Below are 23,387 nucleotides of genomic sequence, written 5' to 3' on the forward strand. Positions count from 1 at the left end.
GCCACGAGCTTGCTTTCAATCTCCACTCGGCCCTTATTCACCCGCTTATTTGGTCTGACCACTACCCTATATCTTGTGATATTTCGGGATTTCTCTCTCGTCCTCGCCCTATGATGTGGCGTCTAAATGAATCCCTACTACATAATCCTGAGATAATATCCCGACTACGGGCACAAATTTCTGATTATTTTGCTCTAGATATCTCCAGATCTACCCTATGGGTGGCACATAAAGCAGTCTTGAGGGGGACATTTGATTAGCGTGGCCTCCAAAAACAAAAAAGAATCTCTCACCCAGATTAATAAACTCTCCATCAAACTTCAAACTCTGGAGTCGCAACATAAACTATCTCCTGATCCCACTACCCTGTCGGAACTTCAAACGACTAAATCCGAATTGGATTTGCTTCTCTCCAAACGGGTGGCAAAACATCTTAAATGGCTTCGCCAATCCTTTTATGAGAGAGGGGATAAAGCGGATAAAATTCTTACATCTCGTCTTCGATCTGCTAGGACTCATAAAAATATTATTTCGATCTGTGACTCTCACCACCAGCTGGTTTACGATCCTGCGGCCATTAGAAATGCCTTTCAATCTTACTACTCTGATCTGAATAATCCCCCCCCCAGCCACATCATCTCCTCTATCTCAGTCTAACTTGATTTCTGATTTTCTTGCTAGTTCCAAATTACCAAAGTTATCTTCTAGCGCTATAGAACTCCTTAACTCCGAGATATCAGCTGAGGAGATTGAACACACTATAAAATCTCAAAAAAATGGAAAATCCCCAGGCCCAGATGGATTTACGGTGGCATATTACAAACCATTTTCAGATTTACTCGTTCCCCATCTTCATACTCTTTAATAAGGTTCTTTAGGGCAATCCTTTCCCTTCTGAAATGCTGGAAACCAGAATTGTGGTGATTCCCAAGGAAGGCAAAGACCCACTTAACTGTGCTAGCTACAGGCCTATCTCCCTCCTTAATTTGGATTTGAAAATATTTGCTAAAATCCTTGCGAATCGCCTGAACCCATTCCTCTCCTCCCTGATTCACTACGATCAAGTGGGCTTCATACTAGGGCGCCAGGCGAGGGATAACACCAGATGTGCTATTGATTTTATTCATATTTAAAATTCCAGGAGATCCCCTACTATTTTACTCTCTCTAGATGCTGAAATAGCATTTGATAGGATCTCCTGGGATTTTATGAAAGCGGCTCTCGAAACTTATGGCGTGTCTGGTGACTTTCTCACTGGCCTTCTGGCAGTATACTCTACCCCCTCTGCTATGGTCCTGATTAATGGTATTCCCTCAGGCCCAGTCAATATTAGCAACGGTACGAGGCAGGGTTGCCCTTTATCCCCTAGTGTTCGCCCTTATAATTGAACCACTGGCCTCCCATATTGGATCCCATCCTGATATTCGGGGTGTTCAAGTTGGCACTTTGGAGCCTAAGATCTCTCTTTTCGCAGACAATATCCTTCTATCCCTGACCCAACTGGCAATCTCTCTCCCCAATCTTTTTTCTGTTCTTTGGATCTATAGCACTATCTCTGGGTATAAAATCAACTACTCTATATCAGAGGCCATACTTCTCCATGTTTCCCCACGAGATGCTGAAAACCTACAAATTAATTTTAAGTGGCAACCCAAAAAGATCAAGTACTTGGGGATTTACCTAACTTCCCACTATGACTCTTTTTCGTGAAAATTTTCACCTCTCCTATCTAAAATGCAGGCCGATTTTAAATTCCTGAAATTGTCTTATTATCTCGTGGTTGGGTAGGATCATAGCTGTTAAAATGAATGTTATACCAAAATGGCTTTATCTTTTTCAGACTCTCTCCGTAACTGTTCCCGCTGTTTTTCTAAGTAATATTCAAAAAGCCCTGATTCGTTTTGTTTGGAATCACAGACCCCCGAGAATTGCGCTTAAAATTTTGGAAAGGTCGGTTGTAAGAGGTGGGAGAGGTCTTCCTAATGTTAAACTTTATTATCTCGCCTCCCATTTTTCCCATATTGTTGCCTCATACTCTCCCCCAGGTTCTACTTCATGGTTGGATATTGAATCTGCCTATATTGCTCTCCCAGTTAACTTCTATATGGGGCACACTACCCGCACACCGACCTTCCGCATCCAAATTACTCCCTACTATTAAATTTGACCTCAGACTCTGGGGTCTCTACTCACACAAAATGAATCTTTTTTCTCCGGTATCTCCTCTAACTCCTATCTGGTATAACCCCCTGTTTCCTCCTGATTCCTTTACTTTGAGGTCCCATAGGTGGATTAATGCAGGCCTTAGATTCCCCACTGACTTTTCTGACCAGGGTCAATGGTTATCCCTACCAATATTACAACTAAAACTCCCATCCCAGACGCTTAATCCTTTCGAATTTTTTCAAATTCACCATTTTTTACAATCATTACCTCCACTATCTGTCCTCTGTGCCCTTACTCCTTTTGAAAATCTCTGTAGACATTACCCCTTATTTAAAGGTCTAATTTCCCAGATTTATGCTTTCTTTTGGACGCTACCCTTCCCTCTCTTAGGACCTCATTCAGAGGCAGTCGCACAGAGCGTGCGGTCAGTCTGAAAGAGGAGGACGTGTTGAATTTTCAAGACGTCCTCTTTTGCGGTGGTAAGGCTGCCTAAGATGATGGTTGCGATGGTCAAGACCATAGTGACCATCGGGGCTTACGACGAGACCCTAGGGTAGGGTCTCCCTTGTCGTAAGCCCCGGAGAGCTTTCGGCTCTGTCAGAGCTGGAAGCTCTCCACTGACATCACTAGTGTTGTCAGTGGGGCCACCCCCAAATGGTAGGTGTTCCCATGGGAATGCCCCCGTTTGGGCTGCCACCCCCCCGGCCTGCCTTCCAAACGGGGCGAGCTGTCAATCAACATCGACAGCTCGCCCCCTTTGGATCGAGACCCGCTATGACCGGTGCTGACGGTCATAGCGGGTCTCACGCATGCGCACGACGGCGCCGGTGCCGTCGTGCGCATGCTCTGTGGGGGGCCATCGACCTGGTCTGAGCGCATCGGCGGTAATGACCGGGTCTGAATGACCCCCTTAGTCCTCATGAAAATGCTTGGGAACAAGATCTTGGTTCTCCTCCAGATGCCGAGGCCTGGGACGACATGAGACTAGGGATAGCCAAAAGTTCTATTGCAACCAAAATTAAAGAGAATGCATACAAAATTTATTAAAGGTGGTACTATACTCCTGAGAGACTTCATAAAATGTTCCCATCCTCTTCACCCGATTGTTGGCGGGGCTGTGGCTGCAGGGGTACTATGGTCCATATCTGGTGGACCTGTCCAATTATTGTTCCCTTCTGGGACTCTGTCCATAATCTACTAAATTCCCTTCTGGAAGCTCCGATCTCAAAAGATCCTTGGATATTTTTATTGTGCTACCCACCCCCAAATATTGATACATTTTCCAAAAAGTTAGTTGCACACATATTAGCAGCGGCAAAATCTCTTATTGCTCTAAATTGGAAAAAGACCTCCCCTCCACTCCTCTCTGTACTTAAGAGTCAGATTTGGCATATTGCGACCATGGAGGAGATAACTTATTACCTCCATGATTAAGGCATGTTTTTTCTCAAGTTTGGGCTCCCTGGCTGCTCGCTGAGCGCAGTCCCCCTTCTCCTTCCGCACACTTGGTGCATGGACCCGTGGGCAATGATTAAGGTTTACCCTCCAGAAACTGTCTGATATGTCTTGATTCTCAAGATATGTCATGTCTCGACCCCCTCATCTCTCCCTTCCTCCTGTCCTGTTTTTACCCCCCCTCTTTCATACCAAGCATTTTTGAATAGTTTTGTTTGTCTATCATTGTTTAAAATATGGTCTGTATTGGGTTTCTTGTGACCCTATATTTGTTCTCCTTTTTGTGTTAAATTGTATTCTAATTGACCATTTAAAATAAAGAATTATAAAAAAATAAATAATTGTATCCCTCTCCAATTAGGTAAAAATGATTCATAGAAAAAAAAACGTCTATATGCCCTTGCAAAATATCAGTTATTCAGAATCATTCTGTAAAATGTAAGTTTTATAAGCATATGATAGTTACAATTGTAAGCCTAATTGGCCTTATGTTCAAACACACTATAAAGCAAAAAGGCATCTATCTACAGTGTCTCACTCTATGGGGGGTTTTAAATCTCCACCATTTGGGGCTGAAGGTCCTTGCAAGGGCAGCCAGGCCCTTTGGACCTTGATGGATGTTGCTCTATTATTGCTGGTTGCAAAGGGGCCCCCATAACAGTTCAAGTTTCTGGGCCCCAGATATGTAGATATGCCACTGGAAAGAATCCAGTCCTTGCTGGAGAGATTGTGGATGTCTTAATGTCTTTTTACTCTCTGCAAGCTGGGGACCAGTGATGTGCTGGCCTGCTACCACTATTTGTGCTGTTCATATGGCAGCTATTTAAAACACTGCAATATCACAAGCAATAAAAAATTGACCATGTTACATTGTTTCATGTTTGAGTTTGCAACATTTTTCAAGCAGCACTTTCACATAATCAATACATTTTACTTTCTTATTCTGCTAGTCGGAGCCCCTAGAACTGCATCATGAAACTGATTTTCCTGGTGATCTCCAACACTATACTCCAGTGCTTACCCTGCATCAGTATACTCCAGTTTGCTTCAGTCATTCCTGCGCACTGACCTCCAGTGATCATTTTCCATGGCCTAATTTCAGTATCTTCTTTAGTTATTATCCTCAGTCTTCTAGCTAGTTCCAGGTGTCTGACTAAGGGGCCCGTGACCTGCTTACTGGGTGCAGCAAAAGCCCATATCCCAAGTGAAGGGGTCACTGGCGAAGACCTCCCACTAAGTTAGACTCTGCACCTTTGGTCAGGTCTCGCCAACATCCGGCTCTAGCTGATGAGGAAGACTTGCATACAACCTCCTCAATTATTGTTCTCTCCATAACCTAGTTTCCCGACTTCCAGCCCTCTGGCTGAAGACCTCCAGTCAGATCCTGACACTGGCTTTGCCAGCAAGCCAGATCCATCATGCGCAGTGAAACTGGAAGCTTAGATTGGGGCTTCTAGTTCCACTTTAATGGAAAATTAATACTAGAAAATATTTTGTATATTGTTACTATTGAAAAAATGCTTTAAAACATAATAAAGCATTTTTTGCAGATCTTCTGCTATTGCATCCTGAGATTGCAACAACAACAATGTGATACACATACCAATTCTTCTTAAATAGGCTATCACTGATGGTAGCCGGCAAAGGCTATTCCCAGATGGGGAGATTTTTAAATAGGATGAAAAGCCCCAAATCTAGAACTTCTTCCTATCATAAATAGACTGCAGTGTCATGAAGCTAACTGCAACATGGATGGAACAACTGATGTCTGAATCACACTTACACAAAGCTAACTAATGCATTAAATTTAACTCAAAATGTAGTTTGTGGCAGGTCAGACCCTACAGAGCCGTTACCCACAGCAATCAAATAATATTACTAAATGGGATTCCAGACATTGCTGTATATATTATATAATAAGGCTTGCAGGTACCATATTGTAGTGGGAAATATGTATATTGTAGCCTAAAAATATAACAAAGCTACATGTCTAAAAGTGATAATGTCCCTTTAAATTCTAAAATACCTAATATAGAGGCAGCCGTGGATGACTATGGCAGCCGTGTATTATAAGCACTAAGTGTGTTATAACACAAAGTGTAATTATATAACAGTTAAAAAACAATAATCTGCATAAATTTACAACTGGGCTGAACATCTTCTATTTCTTTTCATCCCTGCAGATATGTTACCAAGTCTACAAGCTGCATAGTCTAACTAGTGCTTTGCAATCACTCAGATCAGCTGTTTGGATTTTAAAAAGTATGTTACCCATCTCCATCTAGCAAGCAACATATTGTTCCTACATTTCTGCATAATGGAATTTATTTCTGTTAGCAAAGATTTAGATGTCATGACTTGATTGTATTTTGTATTACCTGGGTGGGGGATGTTGTTCAGTGATGCCTAGTTTATGGTAGGATACTGCTTGTGTTTACACAAACCCAGTGCCATATTTCTTCATTGATTAGTTAGCATTTGTGCTCAGCTGTAGCATGTCTCAATCAGACTTTCATTAAGTTTAGAATCAGTATAGAGGCAGCCGTGGATGACGATGGCAGCCGTGTATTATAAGCACTAAGTGTGTTATAACACAAAGTGTAATTTATATAACAGTTAAAAAACTGTTGAACAAACATTGAACAACATCTACGACAAGGTAATTACAATATCATTCCTTACCAGTAGTTTGTGTGTTGTACATTTTTGAGTGTTTTGAAAAAAACGTATCAGAAACTTCTATTAATGATCTCACACCATGGAATCATCTCTAAGACTACTACATCCTTTACTCTCCCTGCAGCTCATCCTTCTGTACATATTGCTGCCTCATTACTTTCCTCTCCTCTTACAAACACATATGAGCTTTTAACTTATCTATACACACTGGCCATAACATCCACAACCTCTTGCCATAAAAAACATTCAGACAAATCCCACAAATATATTTATATCTCGCTCCTGTTGCTTCTATTAGCTGGTGACATATCTCCAAATCCAGGCCCAACCCACATGCCACACCCACAACGAACTATAAATCCAGCTAACCTTATAAACATTGCGTGCCTCCCTTCACCCTCCAAGTCACTAAAATGTGCCTTATGGAATGCATGCTCTGTCTGCATTAAACTATCATCCATCCATGTCCTCTTTATTTCTACTAACCTCAACCTTCTGGCAATAACAGAAACATGGCTAACACAATCAGACACTGTCTCTCCTGCTGCACTTTCACATGGTAACCTACACTTCTCACACACCTCCAGGCCTAGCAATTGTAAAGGAGGTGGGGTAGGAATATTACTCTCCCAATCTTTCACATTCACAGTTCTCCCACAGGTACCTTCACTTACATTTACATAATTTGAAGTACATTCTATCAGGACTTTCACCCCTTTCTCTCTGCGAGTTTCTGCTATCCATCGCCCGCCTGGCCCACCGCAACAATTTCTGGAACACTTTTCAGCCTGGCTCCCTCACTTCCTATCCTCAGACATCTCCACCATCATTATGAGTGATTTCAATATCCCCATTGACAGTCCACAATCTCCTCATGCCTCCAAACTACTCTCTCTAACCTAATCTCTTGGCCTCTCCCAATGGACTGACCCCTCTACTCATAAGGAGGGCCACTGCCTTGATCTTGTATTTACCAGACTATGCTCAGTTTCTGATTTCACTAATGCTCCTTTCCCTCTCTCAGATCACAATATTATCACCTGCACACTTTCCTCCATTACATCAACCTCAATGTCAGTGAAATCAACCAAACCTCCTAAAAACCGCAGAAATATTAATGCAATTAACTTTCTACAACTATCTACCTCTCTACAAGAACGACTCTCACCAATTTCTGCATTCACTTCTCCTGAGACTGCTGCATCATACCTAAACCAGATTCTAGTAAAAGCCCTTAATGAAGTAGCTCCAGCTACCCATCACACATTACGTAGACTTAGACGTCAACCGTGCCATTCTAACTTAACAAGGCATCTACAAAAACTCTCACGTAAAGTAGAACATCAGTGGCGAAAGTCTCGCACTCCACGTGACTTCCTCACATATAAGTCTATCTACAACTCTTATCGTACTGCTCTGGACACTGCCAAACAAACATATTTCCAATCTCTTATCTCTGCTCAAGCCTCTAACCCCAAGCGACTTTTTAATACATTTAAACTGCTTCATAGCCCTCCCTCACCCAAGCCACCTGCTACTATCTGTGCACAAGATCTTGCCTCCTATTTCAAGGACAAGATTGATAATATCCGAAATGAAATGTTATTCTCTTCCTCAGCTAGTGACCTACTCAATTCCCTACCTTAACCCTCTGGCACATTCTCTTCATTTGATCCCACAAATGAAGATGAAGTATCTACACTCTTCTCATCCTCCTACTCTATTACGTCTCCTTTAGATCCTATACCCTCACAAATTAGTAAAGCTCTGTCTCCTGTACTCATCCCAACCTTAACTAAAATCTGTAATCTCTCTTTCTACTGGCATCTTTCCATCATTGTTCAAGCATGCAGTGATTACTCCCATTCTGAAAAAACAAAATTCTGACCCTAACACTCTCTCAAATTACCGTCCTATCTCCCAGCTCCAATGCCCCTCCAAGCTACTGGAGAGACTTGTCTACACCCGCCTCACACACTTTCTTAACACCCACAACTTATTGGACCCACTTCAGTCTGGCTTTCGTTCCCAGCACTCCACAGAGACAGCACTGACTACGGTAGTAAATGATTTGGTCACTGCCAAGGCTAATGGCCATTACTCACTCCTAATTCTTCGAGATCGCTGCTTTTGACACTGTTGACCAATTTCTTCTCATACAAACATTACAATCCCTAGGTCTTAAGGACACAGCTCTTTCTTGGTTCTCTTCCTACCTATCTGATCGCTCTTTTTCTGTTTGTTTTTCTGATTCTGCCTCCTCTTCGCTACCTCTATCAGTTGGAGTACCGCAAGGCTCTGTCTTAGGTCCTTTGCTATTCTCAGTCTATACCACCTCTCTTGGCAAACTAATCCGCTCTTTTGGATTTCAGTACCATCTGTATGCGGATGATACTCAAATCTACCTATCCTCTCCAGATTTATCACCATCTGTATTGGTCCGTGTCACTGAATGTATTTCTGCCATTTCATCTTGGATGTCATCTCGCTACCTGAAACTTAATATTTCTAAAGCAGAATTAATTATATTTCCACCGGCCAATAATAGTTACCAATCTGATCTCTTTATCACTGTTGATAACTCAACAATCCACCCCACCCCACAAGCTCGCTGGTCATCCTTGATTCTGAACTGTCCTTTGTTCCCCACATTCAATCTGTCTCAAAATCATGTTACATACATCTAAACAACATATACAAAATTCGACCATATCTCACACAAGACACTGCAAAAACTCTAATCCATGCACTCATTATTTCCTGCATTGACTATTGCAATAGTCTCCTTACTGGTCTTCCCAAAAACAGGCTATCGCCATTACAATCCATTATGAATGCAGCTGCGAGGCTTATCTTCCTTGCCAAATGTTCATCATCTGCTGCCCCACTCTCAGTCCCTCCATTGGCTGCTGGTTTTCTACCATTCAATACAAAATACTGTTACTTACACATAAGGCCATTAACCGAATTACACCAACATACATCTCTTCACTCATCCCAAAATATCTCCCAACCCGACCTCTCCGCTCAGCACAAGATCTGCGTCTCTCATCCCCGCGCATTACTTGCTCCCATTTACGGTTACAAGACTTTCTTCGGGCTGCACCCACTCTATGGAATGCCTTACCACGCACAACAAGACTTACCTCTAGTCTTCAATCCTTCAAGCGTTCCCTGAAAACTCACCTCTTCAGACAAGCTTATCAGATTCCAGAACTGACCACATAACCTTTATAGCTTCCATGTCTTATTACATCCCCTCTCACAGTCCACACATAACCTCACATATTGTCTTTCCTTCACATACTCCTGACATTTGGCCGACATTCCTGTGTGACTAGATCATGCAGCCCACCAAGAAACTCTGCATTCTGGCCGGACCAAATTGCAATATAGATAGCACCTATCCTTGTGTATCAATGCCTATTTCCCTATAGATTTTAAGCTTGCAAGCAGGGCCCGCTTACCTCTGTCTGTCTGTTATTACCCTGTTTTGTTCTATAAATGTTTCCACTTGTAAAGCGCAATGGAATATGCTGCGCTATATAAGCAACTGTTAATAAATAAATAAATAATAAATAAATAAAATACCTCTTACTTTAATAGAAGTGTCAAAGAAGACCTTCAAGTAAAGTTTTTAGCACTTTTATATTCAGATCGCAGCTTAGAAAGCACAATCTCAATTACCAATATTTTTATTTGATAGCTTTTTATGATCATTTGAAAACAGAAATTTTTAAGGCGGAAATAAATGGAGACAGTATGCTATTGTATTCCTGTTTATGATCAAAAGAAGACAGATCCCATTTAATTTTCACACAGAGTGTAAAGGGTAAGCTGAATCATGGAAACGGTAGGACTAGGGGGAGTAATTTTTGCCATGACGGGGGTTGGAATGGCTTTGAAACTGCGCCCCCAAAGTAAATGTCCAGTACAGTATTATGTATCCCAGCAGCTTTTATTCTGCAAATGGAATAGTAACATCAATGTCGTTATCAACCATAATATGCCTGTGGCTTTAAATTATGTTAAAAAGTATAAGGGATTAAAATCTAGTACCATATTATACACACTGCTGGCAGGGATAGCAGAGCCCGGAGTAGGCTTCTGTGATCTGCCTTTGTGGCTGATAGACCACAGGCTGATTTCAAAGAAGAAAAACAATTAGCATAAAAATATAAAATAATAATAATACTTACCTGCACAAGGAGCTGGTGACCGGTGATCGCTGGGCTTCTTGCTCCGTGACCCCAGTCAGCTGCTCTGTGCTGTAAACTGAGATTACAGTTCACAGCACAGAGCAGCTGACTGGGGTCACGGAGCATGAGCAATGGCGTTCATCTAACCAAAGTCACGGAGGAGATCACATATCAGCGTGCAGGTAAGTGTTAGCAAAGGCAGGGGAACACTGTCTCAGGGTATTTTTGGTGAAAAATACCCAGAGGAGTGCAGGGAGAGGATTTGCAGGGACAGAGCTTTCTCGCAAGCTTTGTCCCTGCATGTGATATTTGATACATCTGATATGCGGATTGTGATAAATATTCTTCATAGTACCACAGACAATGGTGATGCAGCTGCCTTTGTAGAACATGTTCAGGTTGTTTACTCACTGTAAGTGGTTTCTGTCCTATTTAGGTAGTGGGTGGTGAAATTGGACATGCTATAAGTACTGCCTGTGAAAGAAACAGAACATAAGGCCACAAACAGTTAAAATTACAAATATTAACATTGCATCCCATGGAACAGAACAAATACTCTAATCAATCAATCAAAATGTATTGTCACATCCACATTAAAAATGTATCAGCGAAATTGTAGTGCAAGAACATTTACAGTCAGATAAAATGACATAAAAGTACAATAAAAATGTAAGAATTTAAACTAATAATCGTGGCAGGAAAAAAAACAGTTCTGCAGTCTACTAGTTTAACACCCGATACACCTAAAACGCTTACCAGAAGGCAATAAAGAGAACAGAGAATGACATGGTTGGCTAAAGTCAGCAGCCATCACATTTGCTTTCTAAATACTCCTTTTAACATAACTTTCTCCTAATCTAGGTAGGGATTAGCCGATGGTTTTTATCGACACCAGGGCAAATGCCAGAAGGGCAGATGGGCGAGTCTGGCTGTCCACAGGACCGTCCGAGCAGCACCGCCTCCCTCCCGGCAGATACTGTCCTCAGCTCCGCCTCCCTCCCGACGCTGCCCTCAGTTCTGCCTCCCTCCCGACACTGTCCTCGGCACCACCTCCCTGCTGACACTATGTGAGGGGAACTCTGAGGCAGCTTTGTGCTGATGAGGATGCTGCATGGGCATTATGCAAGGAGTATGTCTGTTTCTAATTTTTATAGATACAAGTATGGAAACATTCATTCACTAATCCACCAGGCAGATAGAAACAGCTCTATGGAGTTGTGCTATGCTAAATTTTTTTGACGCTCCCCTCCCCAATAGATAAATTGATAATCAGTCAAAACTGGCTAGCTCTACAGTGGGTAATGTAATTTGTAAGTGGGTCATGCTACTATTTTAAAACAATTTTTTTCTTATTGACAGCACTGATCAGGGGCATTTCTAGAGAGGAGGGGGCCCGTGTGCAGTCTGACTTGGGCCCCCTCCTCTCTGTCCGGCGGCCGGCGTTGGAGTTATAGACTCTGGGCACTAGAGTGCACCCAGAGTCTATAGAGTATGCGCAGATCACCGGGAAAATGGCCACAGCGGCCATTTTCCCAGTACTGCGCATGCACAAATGACGGGAAAATGGTCGCGGCTGGCATTTTTCAGTCGTGTTTACAGCGCTGGACCCCCGCACCGATGTGGGACTCCAGAGAGGTAAGTAATACTATGGATGCAGGGTGTGCAGTGCGGGGCCCCCCTGGACCCAGGGGCCCGTTATAGAGACCCCCCTGGTGCTACTACTGTGTGGTGTAAGGCACTATTACTGTGTTATAATGCACTACTACTGTGTTGTGTAATGTGTTATAAGTCACTGCTGCTGCGTGGCATAATGTGTTATAAGGCACTACTGTGTGGTGTAATGTGTATAATGGGCACTACTTTGCGATGTAATGTGACTAAGATTGAACTGGCGGTACTATTGTGTGGTCACAGCCCTTCCCAGTAAGACCACGTACCTTTTGGCTTGTGCTCTCACTATTTTACAATGTATAGGGGAACACCAATGATCTTTATATACACAGGGGACCAAAATGGAAGTTAAGGCTCTGCTTTGCTGTGCACAGATGTGTCCTCCTCTGGGCTTAGTACTCCTGTCCTAAAGATTCCTACAGTAAACAGTATCTAATCTCTACAACTGCTAAACTAGGGCTTGGTCAATTGGGAAAATTACTTCCCTTTTCTTTGTGTGTGACCTAAACCAATGAAGTGCCAGCTTTACCTAACAAATAACAAATGTCTGATTATGGCACATGTTTGAATACCCTGCAGGATGAGCTCTGTTGTGTGTATTTTAATACAAAGATATATACTTGTATGTTAATTATTAATGAAGTTATTAATTATATTTGTAAGAGCATAGACTAAGTACGAGGAGTCAGGAATAGTAAGGGGAGGAGACTAGGCCAGGAGCCAGATGCTGACACGAGGTGGGTCTGTGGGCTTTAAATGCCAGGGCCTATTTTTAGTCCTAGTCCGGCCCAGTCATTCTTCAGTAATATTCAAAAAGCCCTTATCTGCTTTCTTTTGGAATCACAGACCCCCGCAAATCGCAGCTAAAGCTTTGGGGAGGTTAGTTCTGGGCGGTGGTAGAGGGATTCCTGATGTTAAACTGCATTATCTGGCCTGGCATTTTTCCCATATTATCACTTCCTACTCTCATCCGAACTCTATTTCTTGGCTTGATATTGAATCAGCCTATGTCAATCTCCCAGATTTGACCCCCTTATGGGGTCTCTCCTCTGCACACTGACCCGATGCATCTAAACTGCTCCCCACTATCAAATGTAATACCAAACTGTACAAATGTAATACCAAACTCTCCTCACCAATGTCTTCCCTGACCCCTATTTGGCATAATCCCCAGCTCCCTCCTGAATTTTCTTCCACGAAGCTTCGTAAATGGTTTCGAGTGGGATTTAAATTCCCTGCTGATTTTTCCAACCAGGGCCAAAGGCTATCTCTGTCTGAGTTGCAACAAAAATCCCCATCCCAGACATTTAGCCCCTTTGAGTTTCTTCAAATTCGCCATTTTCTACACTCCCTTCCCTCTCTCTCTGTTTTTCGAGCCCATACTCCTTCTGAGAATCTATGTAAACACTCTCCCTTGTCCATGGGCTTAATCTCCCAACTTTATGCCCTCTTTCTAGATGTCACCCTTCCTCCTCTGAGGCCCCATGAATCTGCTTGGGAGCAGGACCTCAGACCTCCTCCAGATGATGAGGCATGGGACAATATGAGACTGGGAATAGATAAAAGTTCTATTGCAATTAAAATAAAGGAGATGGCATACAAAATGTATTATACTACCGAGAGACTTCACAAAATGTTCCCGTCTTCCTCACCTGATTGTTGACGGGGTTGTGGCAACAAGGGTACTATGATCGGTATGCATTTGGCATCCCAGCGGTCATGATGCTGACGCTTACCTTACCGGCACCAGAATACCGAAGCCGGTCAGAATCCTGGTGCCGGCATCCTGACCGTCGGTATGCCAAAGGTAAGTAACGGGGTAGGGGGGAGGGTTAGGTTTAGGGGTTAGGTTCAGGCACCAGGGGGGAGGTTAGGGTTAGGCACCAAAGAGGGAGGGTTAGTATACCAACCAACAAGTGTCTGTATGTTAACCCTGTTGGGATCCTGGCGTCGGGATTCTGACCACCAGGATCCCAGCATCGGGATTCTGACCACCAGGATCCCGACTGTCGATATTTCATACCGATTCCCTATGATCCATATATGGTTGACTTGTCTGAATATTGTTCCCTTCTAGGACCTGGTTCATGGCCTCTTAAATTCCCTCTTGGTGGTTTCCGATAACAAAAGACCCCTGGATATTTCTGTTGTGCTAACCCGCCCCAGGCATTGGCAAATTTTCCATAAAGTTAGCTGCACATATTTTGGCAGCAGCAAAATCCTTGATTGCTTTAAATTGGAAAAAATACTTTTCCCCCTCCCCTCTCTGCTCTTCAGTCTCAGATTTGGCATGTTGCGGCCATGGAGGAGATAACTTATTACCTTCCTGATCGAGGACATGTTTTTACCCAAGTCTGGGCTCTCTGGCTGCATGCTGAACATAGGCCCATGTCTCCTTTCTCTTGAGTATTAATTTTGCGAGTGGACCCATGGGTGGCGAATAAAACACCATTTTTACTTTATTTATTTTTTCTGTCTCTATCTATGCTGCCATAACCTTCCATCTTTGGATGCTTTTTGTATTTTTGTTTTTATTATACTGATTCGTGACACCCCCCCCCACCTTCACATGTCCTAACTTTCCTCTACTCCCCCCTCCCTTACATTAGTTACCTGACTCACATTTTTGTTCTTTTTCTGTTTAATATTATATTTAAAAAATTGGTCTGTACTGGGCTTTTTTTGCCCCTTGTTTTTATGTTTGTTATTATTATGTCTGACCATTCATAAGAAAGAATTATATAAATATATGTATTTATTTACTACCAGTGCTTCTCCCATTGAATTCAACAGGTCAATCATATAAAAGGTGTTTCTGGGTGCATTGGTAACTCATGTGTATGCATCCAGTGCTTATCAGTTGAGGATAATTATATGCAGATATTAAGTCTGATTCTGAGTTGCGTGTAAAGCGGGTGCAATTGTGACTGTTTTCTGCATTTGGAAATACCTGCAGTTTTCCACCTGTATTTGGAAATGGCAACATCTATTTAAAAGACACCCACATGTGAAAGATGCTGTCATCATCATTATCATTGCATATTTGCACAAACACTATCCTTGGTGCAAGAGATCCATCTGAAGCCCTGATCAGATTCCTCCCACCACACACAAACACAGATCTGCCCCTGGCTAAGGGGTGCAACAATTATTATTTGTAATACTGTCTTTGTAGGGGAGTGGCCATGTCCACACAATTTGCCCACGCTCCCTATAGCACTGGGGAACGCCACACTTTCTACAGCCCTGAAGGTGAGTATATGTAATACATAATCTGAGAGAGGATTTAGGTGACAATAAGCATAATTACTGCATTTTTTACATAATGATGAAAAAGATTGCAGGGGAGGGGTAGAGATTAGTTTCTAGTTAAAGCTGTGATGAGCACAGAACACTGAACAACTGATTTCAGAAAGGATAGGGTTGACTGGATAGGTAGCAGAGTGGTAGGAAGAAATACAGGTAGGAAATAGTTGTTAAAGAGATATTTTTTGATTTTTTTTTAGAGCGAGTTAAATTACATTTTGCACATTGTGTTGTAAAGATAATTCTCACCTGTATGATTGTTTATACCAGTGACAGCTTCTGACACATTTGGACTTGAGATCATAGTAGATACATGCACTGTTTGAGTCCTTGTAGAAGTAGCATAAGTTACATGGCTGGTAGCTACATGATAAGACAAATAGAGAGAAATGTTTTAATATGCTCTCCAGGGGCCAGTGACTATAAAGTATATGACTAGTTAGCATAGTTAAAAGAGATGTATCTAAATGAAATCAATCACTGTTTTGTACCTTAAGACTAAAACCTTCAAGAATATCTTGGTTTTAATGAAATTCATAATATCGATGAAAGTGTCAATTAAGCATACTTTAGTTTCACATGACAAGGACATGATTGTTTTGGCTATTCAGTGTTCAATTTGGTGCTTTCAATATTGTTGAGATGACTAAAATTGTGCAGCTTATTTTATATTCAACTTTGTTTTCAATATTGTTCACATTTTGGGGGGGATCCCGGAACCTTCAGTGCTCATACCTAATTGTTAGTTTCCCTTTTCTCATTTACAGCTATAATCCAAACTTGTTCTCCTTGCCACTCCTTTGTTCAAATTTCACCTCTTAGCATTCAAGGATTAAGCTGCTATTGTGAGACAAAATATGCTTTATGCCTTTACCTGGTGTAGTTACACTGTCCGAAGTATTAGTAGAATTTGCATTTGCTGTTATTTTTAAAGTAGATGAGGTGCCACCTGGCAATAAAGAAATATCAAATAAATATGTGATCACATTCCCTATTTTTCATTATTTAATAGTTTTTGTATAGTTTACACTGTGTTTTCCCAGAGTGTCAGAAGTGGCAGCATTAGTTGCCTCACTTATGACACAAACTTGTCCGTCTTATTATTCACCATCAGGCAAACTTTCAAAATAAGAAATTTTTTGAATTGGGCGAAAGATGTGATACAATGCAATACATGGGCCATATCATATATAAACGTAGGGGTCGGCACATACAAAATGAAGGAAACGAGTAAAAAAAACAAAACTAAAAAACAATGTCCTTCCAAACATTGGGCCTGATACAGAGTTGTACACAATTATCTTTGGACGCAGCTACTGTGCAATAATATGCTAATGCCACAGGAGGCGTCTTGTGTAATAGACACCTCCTGCTGGCTTCTGTGATCCACCCCCAGGTTACTCAGGATGACTAGTGGTTTCATGCAGCTGAAGCCAGTGAAGCTGCGTACAAGGACATAGCCACTAGCTTCAACACACCCAGAAAATGGGCATGACACTCCCTCATTTTCTGGGACGCTGCCTGAACCCGCTCCGCTAACTGCAAACGGGCTCACAGAATGAGATCTGCACATGTGCAGTATAGATACTGTGCATGCGCAGATCTTCTAACAAATGAGGCCCAAAGTACCAACCAATCAGCTCCTACAGTAACTGTCATTTTACAGGCAATGGGCAAAATGCATCAACTCTAAATATGCAGTTCTTGGTGGTTTGACTGCACTCTCCATATGCACCAAGCTCCACCAATCTAAAGATGGAGTTGCCTAATAGAAGCTTATGTGCCGCTTTAACGCTTCCCACTTCGCCTCTTTACCGAGGCGAAGCAGGAAGCACTACCGATGAGATGTATAAACATCTCATTGGCCGGACAGGGGGACCGTTAACTCCCCCCTCCGGCGCTACCCGCTAGAGACAGCACCGCATCAGCCTAGTGCTGATGCGCTGTGTCTCTCTCCCGGCCGGCTCCACGGAGCATGCGCGGGATCTGGCAAGTATCGCGAGATCCCCGCATGGAGCCGTGGGGATAAGCTAACGCCAGCCTGTAGCTGTCGATAACGACAGCTACAGCCGGCCGAACGGTCATGCGTTATGACCGTTCGTACATGGCCCTGCCGTCGGCGCTGCTATCTTATAGATAGCAGCGCCGATAATGATAGGGGCGCACAGCGGGGAGAAGCGGTATCAGCGCACATAACATGCGCTGATACCGTTTCTGGGCTTCGTACATATCCCCCAATATCTGATGGCCCTTACTCTTGTCTCTGCTAGTCAGCTATGTTGCTTGTTTTGCTTATACCAAACTTTGGATTTTCTTTGAATCACTGTTTGTCTTGCAGTTTGAACTGTATTTATATTGGAGATGTGTGCAGACCCCCGTGTTTTAGTCTTGGGTCTAAATCATCATCATGTTTTGGTTTTGACAAAACCTCGAAGTGTTTTGGTTGGGTTTTGGATTTCTTTAAAAAATGATAAAAACAGCTAAAATCATGTAACTTGGACCTGTTTTTGTTCCTATAGTATCATTAACATCGATAATAGACATCTCTAGTCAATTGTGACCACCAGGGCCGGCCCTAGCCCAAATTTTTTGGTAAGCGAGTATTTTTTTGGCACCCCCCCCCCCTATGCAGTGCCCCTTTTACAGTGCCCCCGGTAGTGGTCCCCCCAGTGCAGTGCCCCCAGTAGTAAGCCCCTTATATAGTGCCCCAGTAGTACTCCCCCCACCCCCCATGCAGTGCCCCCAGTAGTGATACCTCCCTATGCAGTGCCCATTATATAGTGCCACTAGTAATAGTGCCCCCTTGTAGTACCCCCAGTAGTATTCCCCCTTGTAGTACCCCCAGTAGTATTCCCCCTTGTAGTGCCCCCAGTAGTATTTCCCCCCTTGTAGTGCCCCCAGTAGTATTCCCCCCCTTGTAGTGCCCCCAGTAGTATTCCCCCCCCCTTTAGTGCCCCCAGTAGTATTCCCCCCCCTTTAGTGCCCCCAGTAGTATTCCCCCCCCCCTTGTAGTGCCCCCAGTAGTATTCCCCCCCCCTTGTAGTGCCCCCAGTAGTATTCCCCCCCCTTGTAGTGCCCCCAGTAGTATTCCCCCCCCTTGTAGTGCCCCCAGTAGTATTCCCCCCCTTGTAGTGCCCCCAGTAGTATTCCCCCCCCCCCTTGTAGTGCCCCCAGTAGTATTCCCCCCCTTGTAGTGCCCCCAGTAGTATTCCCCCCCCCTTGTAGTGCCCCCAGTAGTATTCCCCCCCCTTGTAGTGCCCCCAGTAGTATTCCCCCCCCTTGTAGTGCCCCCAGTAGTATTCCCCCCCCTTGTAGTGCCCCCAGTAGTATTCCCCCCCCTTGTAGTGCCCCCAGTAGTATTCCCCCCCTTGTAGTGCCCCCAGTAGTATTCCCCCCCTTGTAGTGCCCCCAGTAGTATTCCCCCCCTTGTAGTGCCCCCAGTAGTATTCCCCCCCTTGTAGTGCCCCAATAGTATTCCCCCCCTTGTAGTGCCCCCAATAGTATTCCCCCCCTTGTAGTGCTCCCAATAGTATTCCCCCCCTTGTAGTGCTCCCAGTAGTCCCCCCCCCCCTTGTAATGCCCCCAGTAGTGTCCCCCCCCTTGTAGTGCCCCCAGTAGTAATCCCCCCCCCTGTAGTGCTCCCAGCAGTCCCCCCCCCCTGTAGTGCTCCCAGCAGTCCCCCCCCCCCCTTGTAGTGCCCCCAGTAGTAATCCGCCCCCCCCCCCCCGCAGTAGAGACATAATAAAAAAAATAAAATAAAAAAACACTTACCTGACACCCGCTCCTGGTCCTGCCGCCGAGATCAGCTCCTCCGTCCGCCGCTTTGCAGTGGGAGCAGCAGCCGATGAGAGTCACACAGACTCTCATCAGCTGCTAAAGCAAACATACAGCTGCCGGCTCCGGCGGCTGAGTGTTTGTGCTGTGTAGCGCTGACCGAACTCCGTCCGGTCAGCGCTACACACGCGGTGCAGCTGTGTCACAGAGACACAGTCTGCACCGCGGCCCGCATGGTACGCAGCTGAGGCGCCCTTCACTATGTGGCGCCTTACGCAGCTGCGTACCATGCGTAACGGGAGAACCGGCCCTGGTGACCACCTCACAGAACCTGAAATCACAAGGGAGGGATTTGAAAATTCATTCCAAAATACGTGAGAACCAGTTTTTAGATCCGAATTCCGAACTTGGTGAGAAGACCCAAATTCGCGTGTGTTCGGTTTTCACCAAAACCAAACCGCTCATCTCTAACATAAATCTGTAGTCAGCAGGGGTCTCTAATTAAGAACATAGTGTCATCATTGACTAGAGTTATACATATTATCACCTATTAACAACTGTCAGACCAAGTCTGTTAAGTCTGTGACTTATATTTTAATAAGGGTTTCTTAACAACTTAGACACAGTGAGTGAGCATGCTTCCTTACTGAAACACTGCAGAAAACCAAAGACAAAAACTAGAGATTCATAAGCCAACTAATACAAACAAATAATAAGATCCGTTGTAACCTTCCACCAGAATACATACACAGCAATGAGAACTATATACACCACAAAGTCCATCACAAAATAAATATATTTATTTTGACTGATCATCTACATATTTTACAGATTAAGTACCTGATATCCCACATTTATATCTCAGATTATTCCACTTGGAATCACTGATGCTAAACCAGTTAATTTCGGCCGCGGCATTAGCATAAAGATGCAGTCGCGCTGTGGCAAAGACGCAGCCATGGCTACAATAGCGCGCTCTTCTGAATCAGGCCCAGTATGTACAAGACTCTGTCAATTACCAGTTGTTGTTGAGCTGTTGGCAGAATGTGTTGTTGCAGTAGAACTGTTATCTTTACCTGTAAATACAAATCAATTATCAAAATGTAACTCAATTGTTAATCTGTGGAATTGGGGATAAAAATGTTACAGTGAGATTATTGTATCTTCTTCCCCATTGATCTCCCTATGATACTTCCCAGCACTGGCTCCCCATTAGTCTTAAAACATGCAAACTTATATCAATAACCTAAACAACCATTTCCAACACTGGGCCTGATTCATTACGGATCGCAACTGCGATTGCAATAGCGATTATGCACGTAGTCTCACTGTGATAGTATGCTAATCCATTGCGATCGCTATTGCCATCCTAGTGGCCCAGTGTGTACTAGCTGATTATTGATATTGTTTTATAAAGGCGGCTGCAGCAGTCTCCCCTATTTCATTGCCTGATGTACCGCTGAGGCCACGCTGCTATACAGACGTGGCTGCAGTGGTAATGGGCAGAGCAGTAGGGGTGGTCGCTGACCCAGGCCCTCTCTAGGACCTTCTAACCTGGACAACAGATGTGCCTGCAGAAGCACTCTGCAAACAAAGAAGGAGCCGCAAACATGGCTTAGCAGGTGAGCGTCTGCCTGCACTTAGTAGTCCACTGCAGCGGTGGGTGGGGGTGGAAGGTCAAGAAAATGTTGCTATGGGGCCCCCCTAGGACTAGTTACGCCCCTGCTGCACCCCTCTATTCATTTAGCTTCTTTGCATTCATGAAATAATTTTGGTAGGTCAACTGGTGTCAGGTGATTCCCTAGTTGCCTAATAGTAGCCACTGCTTGAGAGTTATTTATTTTAAAGGCTTTGGTCACACAAGGATTATGGGCCTGATTCTTTATGGATACAATAGCGATTACACACACAGTTCAACTGCGATACTATGTTAATTCATTGCGATCACAGTGTGCCGCCACAGCACTACACAGGGACGCCCACTTTACCTTACACACATCAGTAATGATTAGCAAGACTGCGAAAACATTGGTACAATCGAGTACTATCACAGCCTCACGCACACTTGCACAATTCTGACCTTACTCAGAAATTGCTAACTTCATTGCACGCTATCAGGCCTGAAGCTGCGTAGGGCATCGCAGTGGATAATTTATTCACGCCCATGCAACGGCGTTCAAATGCAGTCACACCTGCGTTTCTCCAACCATCCCCTCCGTCACCACCCACAAACAGCACTTCCTGTCAATCACTCTGCGATGGGTCAGTGTAGACACTGCTATTGCAGTCCCGATTGCAGTGGCTGGTTCGTGCACGCACACTGCGATGCATACGCATGTGCAATATGCAAAACTCAGCAATTGCATGAGTTTCTTGCTGAATCAGGCCCTATGTTAAACTGAAACTGAATTCATGTTTATATAGGTCACAGAGAGTATCTTCAGGAATATACTCATCATTGCCACTGCTATGCGGTGTTCCAGAGGATTCATCATATCTCCCATGCTATTCCTTGTACCACTGGCTGAAATAATCAGATATCATGGCCTAGTCTACAAGGCTCGTAACTAGGGGAATGCAAGTCTTGTGTTCGTGCAGAGCCCTGTGGGGGCAGCACCACTGCTCACCCGTAGTTCCTGCATCTGGCTAGCAGGGTGTCTGTAGCAGCACCCTGCAGCCCAAATCTGTGCAGCATCATGCGGAGGGGTTTGGTCTGCACCAGGCACCGAGTGTTGAATCGTCAGTATTAACCTTTAATATATTTCTGCCTATAAACCTCTAAGATTCACCTGCCTAGAACCTCTAAGACAAAAACCTGCCTATAACCTCTAAACAGAATGCTAATTGCGTACGCAGTATAACCGCAAATAAAGACAGGAGTGGAATCTGTGTTTCCAACGCACAAGTATTATTCAAGTAAAAGTACAGTCAGTTACACGCAATCTATACATACACAAGTTAGGCGTAAAAGGAAATAATACAGACCCAAGTACAGTTATACATACGCTGCGCCTCTGGACCCAGAGATAGACCTCAGACTAGATATCCTCAGTTCACCCAAAATTCAGCATGAACTGGCAAACCAGTGTTCGGACACATGTATTTATTCCCCCCCAGACTGAAACAGGACAAAGGGAGAACTTCCTGCTGATTTCATTGGTTCCCAGAGGAGAAGCATATGTAACGACACATTTAACAGGTTGTTTCAAATAGACTTTCCCTGCCTCTAACAGCCGGAGTCTTTCTGGTAACGCCTCCTGTAACATTCCATCAACTAAACATTTTGTTGCTTGTAAGTTCTGCGATCCGTAACTTGAGTTTGCATGATGCGATCTCTCCACCGATAACACCGGGATGCTGTAAAAAGCGTACGCATCAGAACGAAACCAAATACACCTTGCTTATCATGTATAATACCTTAGTTATCAAAAACCTCTATTTCTTAGCATTTAAACTAACTTAACCAACTTGAATCATACAATTTGATGCTAATGGAACCTTGTGTGCGAATATGTAGTGTGTGAGTATTCGGGGTTTGATATAAGGACGCTAGATAATTTGGCGCAGATGCGTGCGCATAAAGCTACTTTTTCAGCGGTTTCATACTAAGTCTCATGCATTCGCTAATTGCGATTATTTAATAGCGCCCTTGTGGGTATAATTGTGCGTATGAAAAATGGTGAAAGAAGCGATCGCATAAGTGCTAATAAAAATATCGCCACATGTACTATATTGTGAGTTCACCTAAAATGGCGCTTGCGATCGCATTTCTAAAATGGAGTCTTGCAGCCATTCGCAAGATGGCGTCACTGCGATTAAATTTTAAACTGAACTTGTCTCACTCAATTATTCAGCTTCGACACGAGAAATGTAGTTATGGTGCTGTGGTCTACAATTGCTTGCTATGCAGATGATACTCATCTGTACTTGTCCTTTGATCCGGAAACCAATGCCAATCTAGGGGGTTATATGTACTAAAGTGAGAGTTTTTAGAGATGGAGATGTTGCCCATAGCAACCAGATTCTAGTTATTATCTTCTAGAAGGTGCTAGTTAAATGTAGAATCTGGTTGCTATGGGCAACATCTCCATTTCTAAAAACTCTCACTTTAGTAAATATACCCCTGACTGCAGGGGC

At 43.6% G+C, this 23,387-nt stretch overlaps 1 protein-coding gene across 2 annotated transcripts in view; it reads right to left on the reverse strand.

Annotated features, from left to right (window-relative positions):
• The window catches only part of CIST1 (colon, intestine and stomach enriched 1), a 102,009-nt gene that overhangs the window by 18,073 nt on the left and 60,549 nt on the right, over nucleotides 1–23,387 (reverse strand). The window contains exons 3-6 of one of the 2 annotated variants that reach the window (XM_088463963.1): nucleotides 20,270–20,326; nucleotides 16,351–16,425; nucleotides 15,726–15,839; nucleotides 10,911–10,973 (exon numbers count right to left, since the gene is read on the reverse strand). In XM_088463963.1, coding sequence (XP_088320089.1) covers nucleotides 10,911–10,973; nucleotides 15,726–15,839; nucleotides 16,351–16,425; nucleotides 20,270–20,326 — 309 coding nt within the window. The remainder of the gene's footprint in view (nucleotides 1–10,910; nucleotides 10,974–15,725; nucleotides 15,840–16,350; nucleotides 16,426–20,269; nucleotides 20,327–23,387) is intronic. The other variant, XM_088463964.1, reaches the window with a different exon arrangement.

Source organism: Taudactylus pleione, unplaced genomic scaffold (assembly GCF_031769625.1).
Source record: "Taudactylus pleione unplaced genomic scaffold, aTauple2 ptg001531l, whole genome shotgun sequence".
NCBI classification, from domain to species: Eukaryota; Metazoa; Chordata; class Amphibia; order Anura; family Myobatrachidae; genus Taudactylus; species Taudactylus pleione.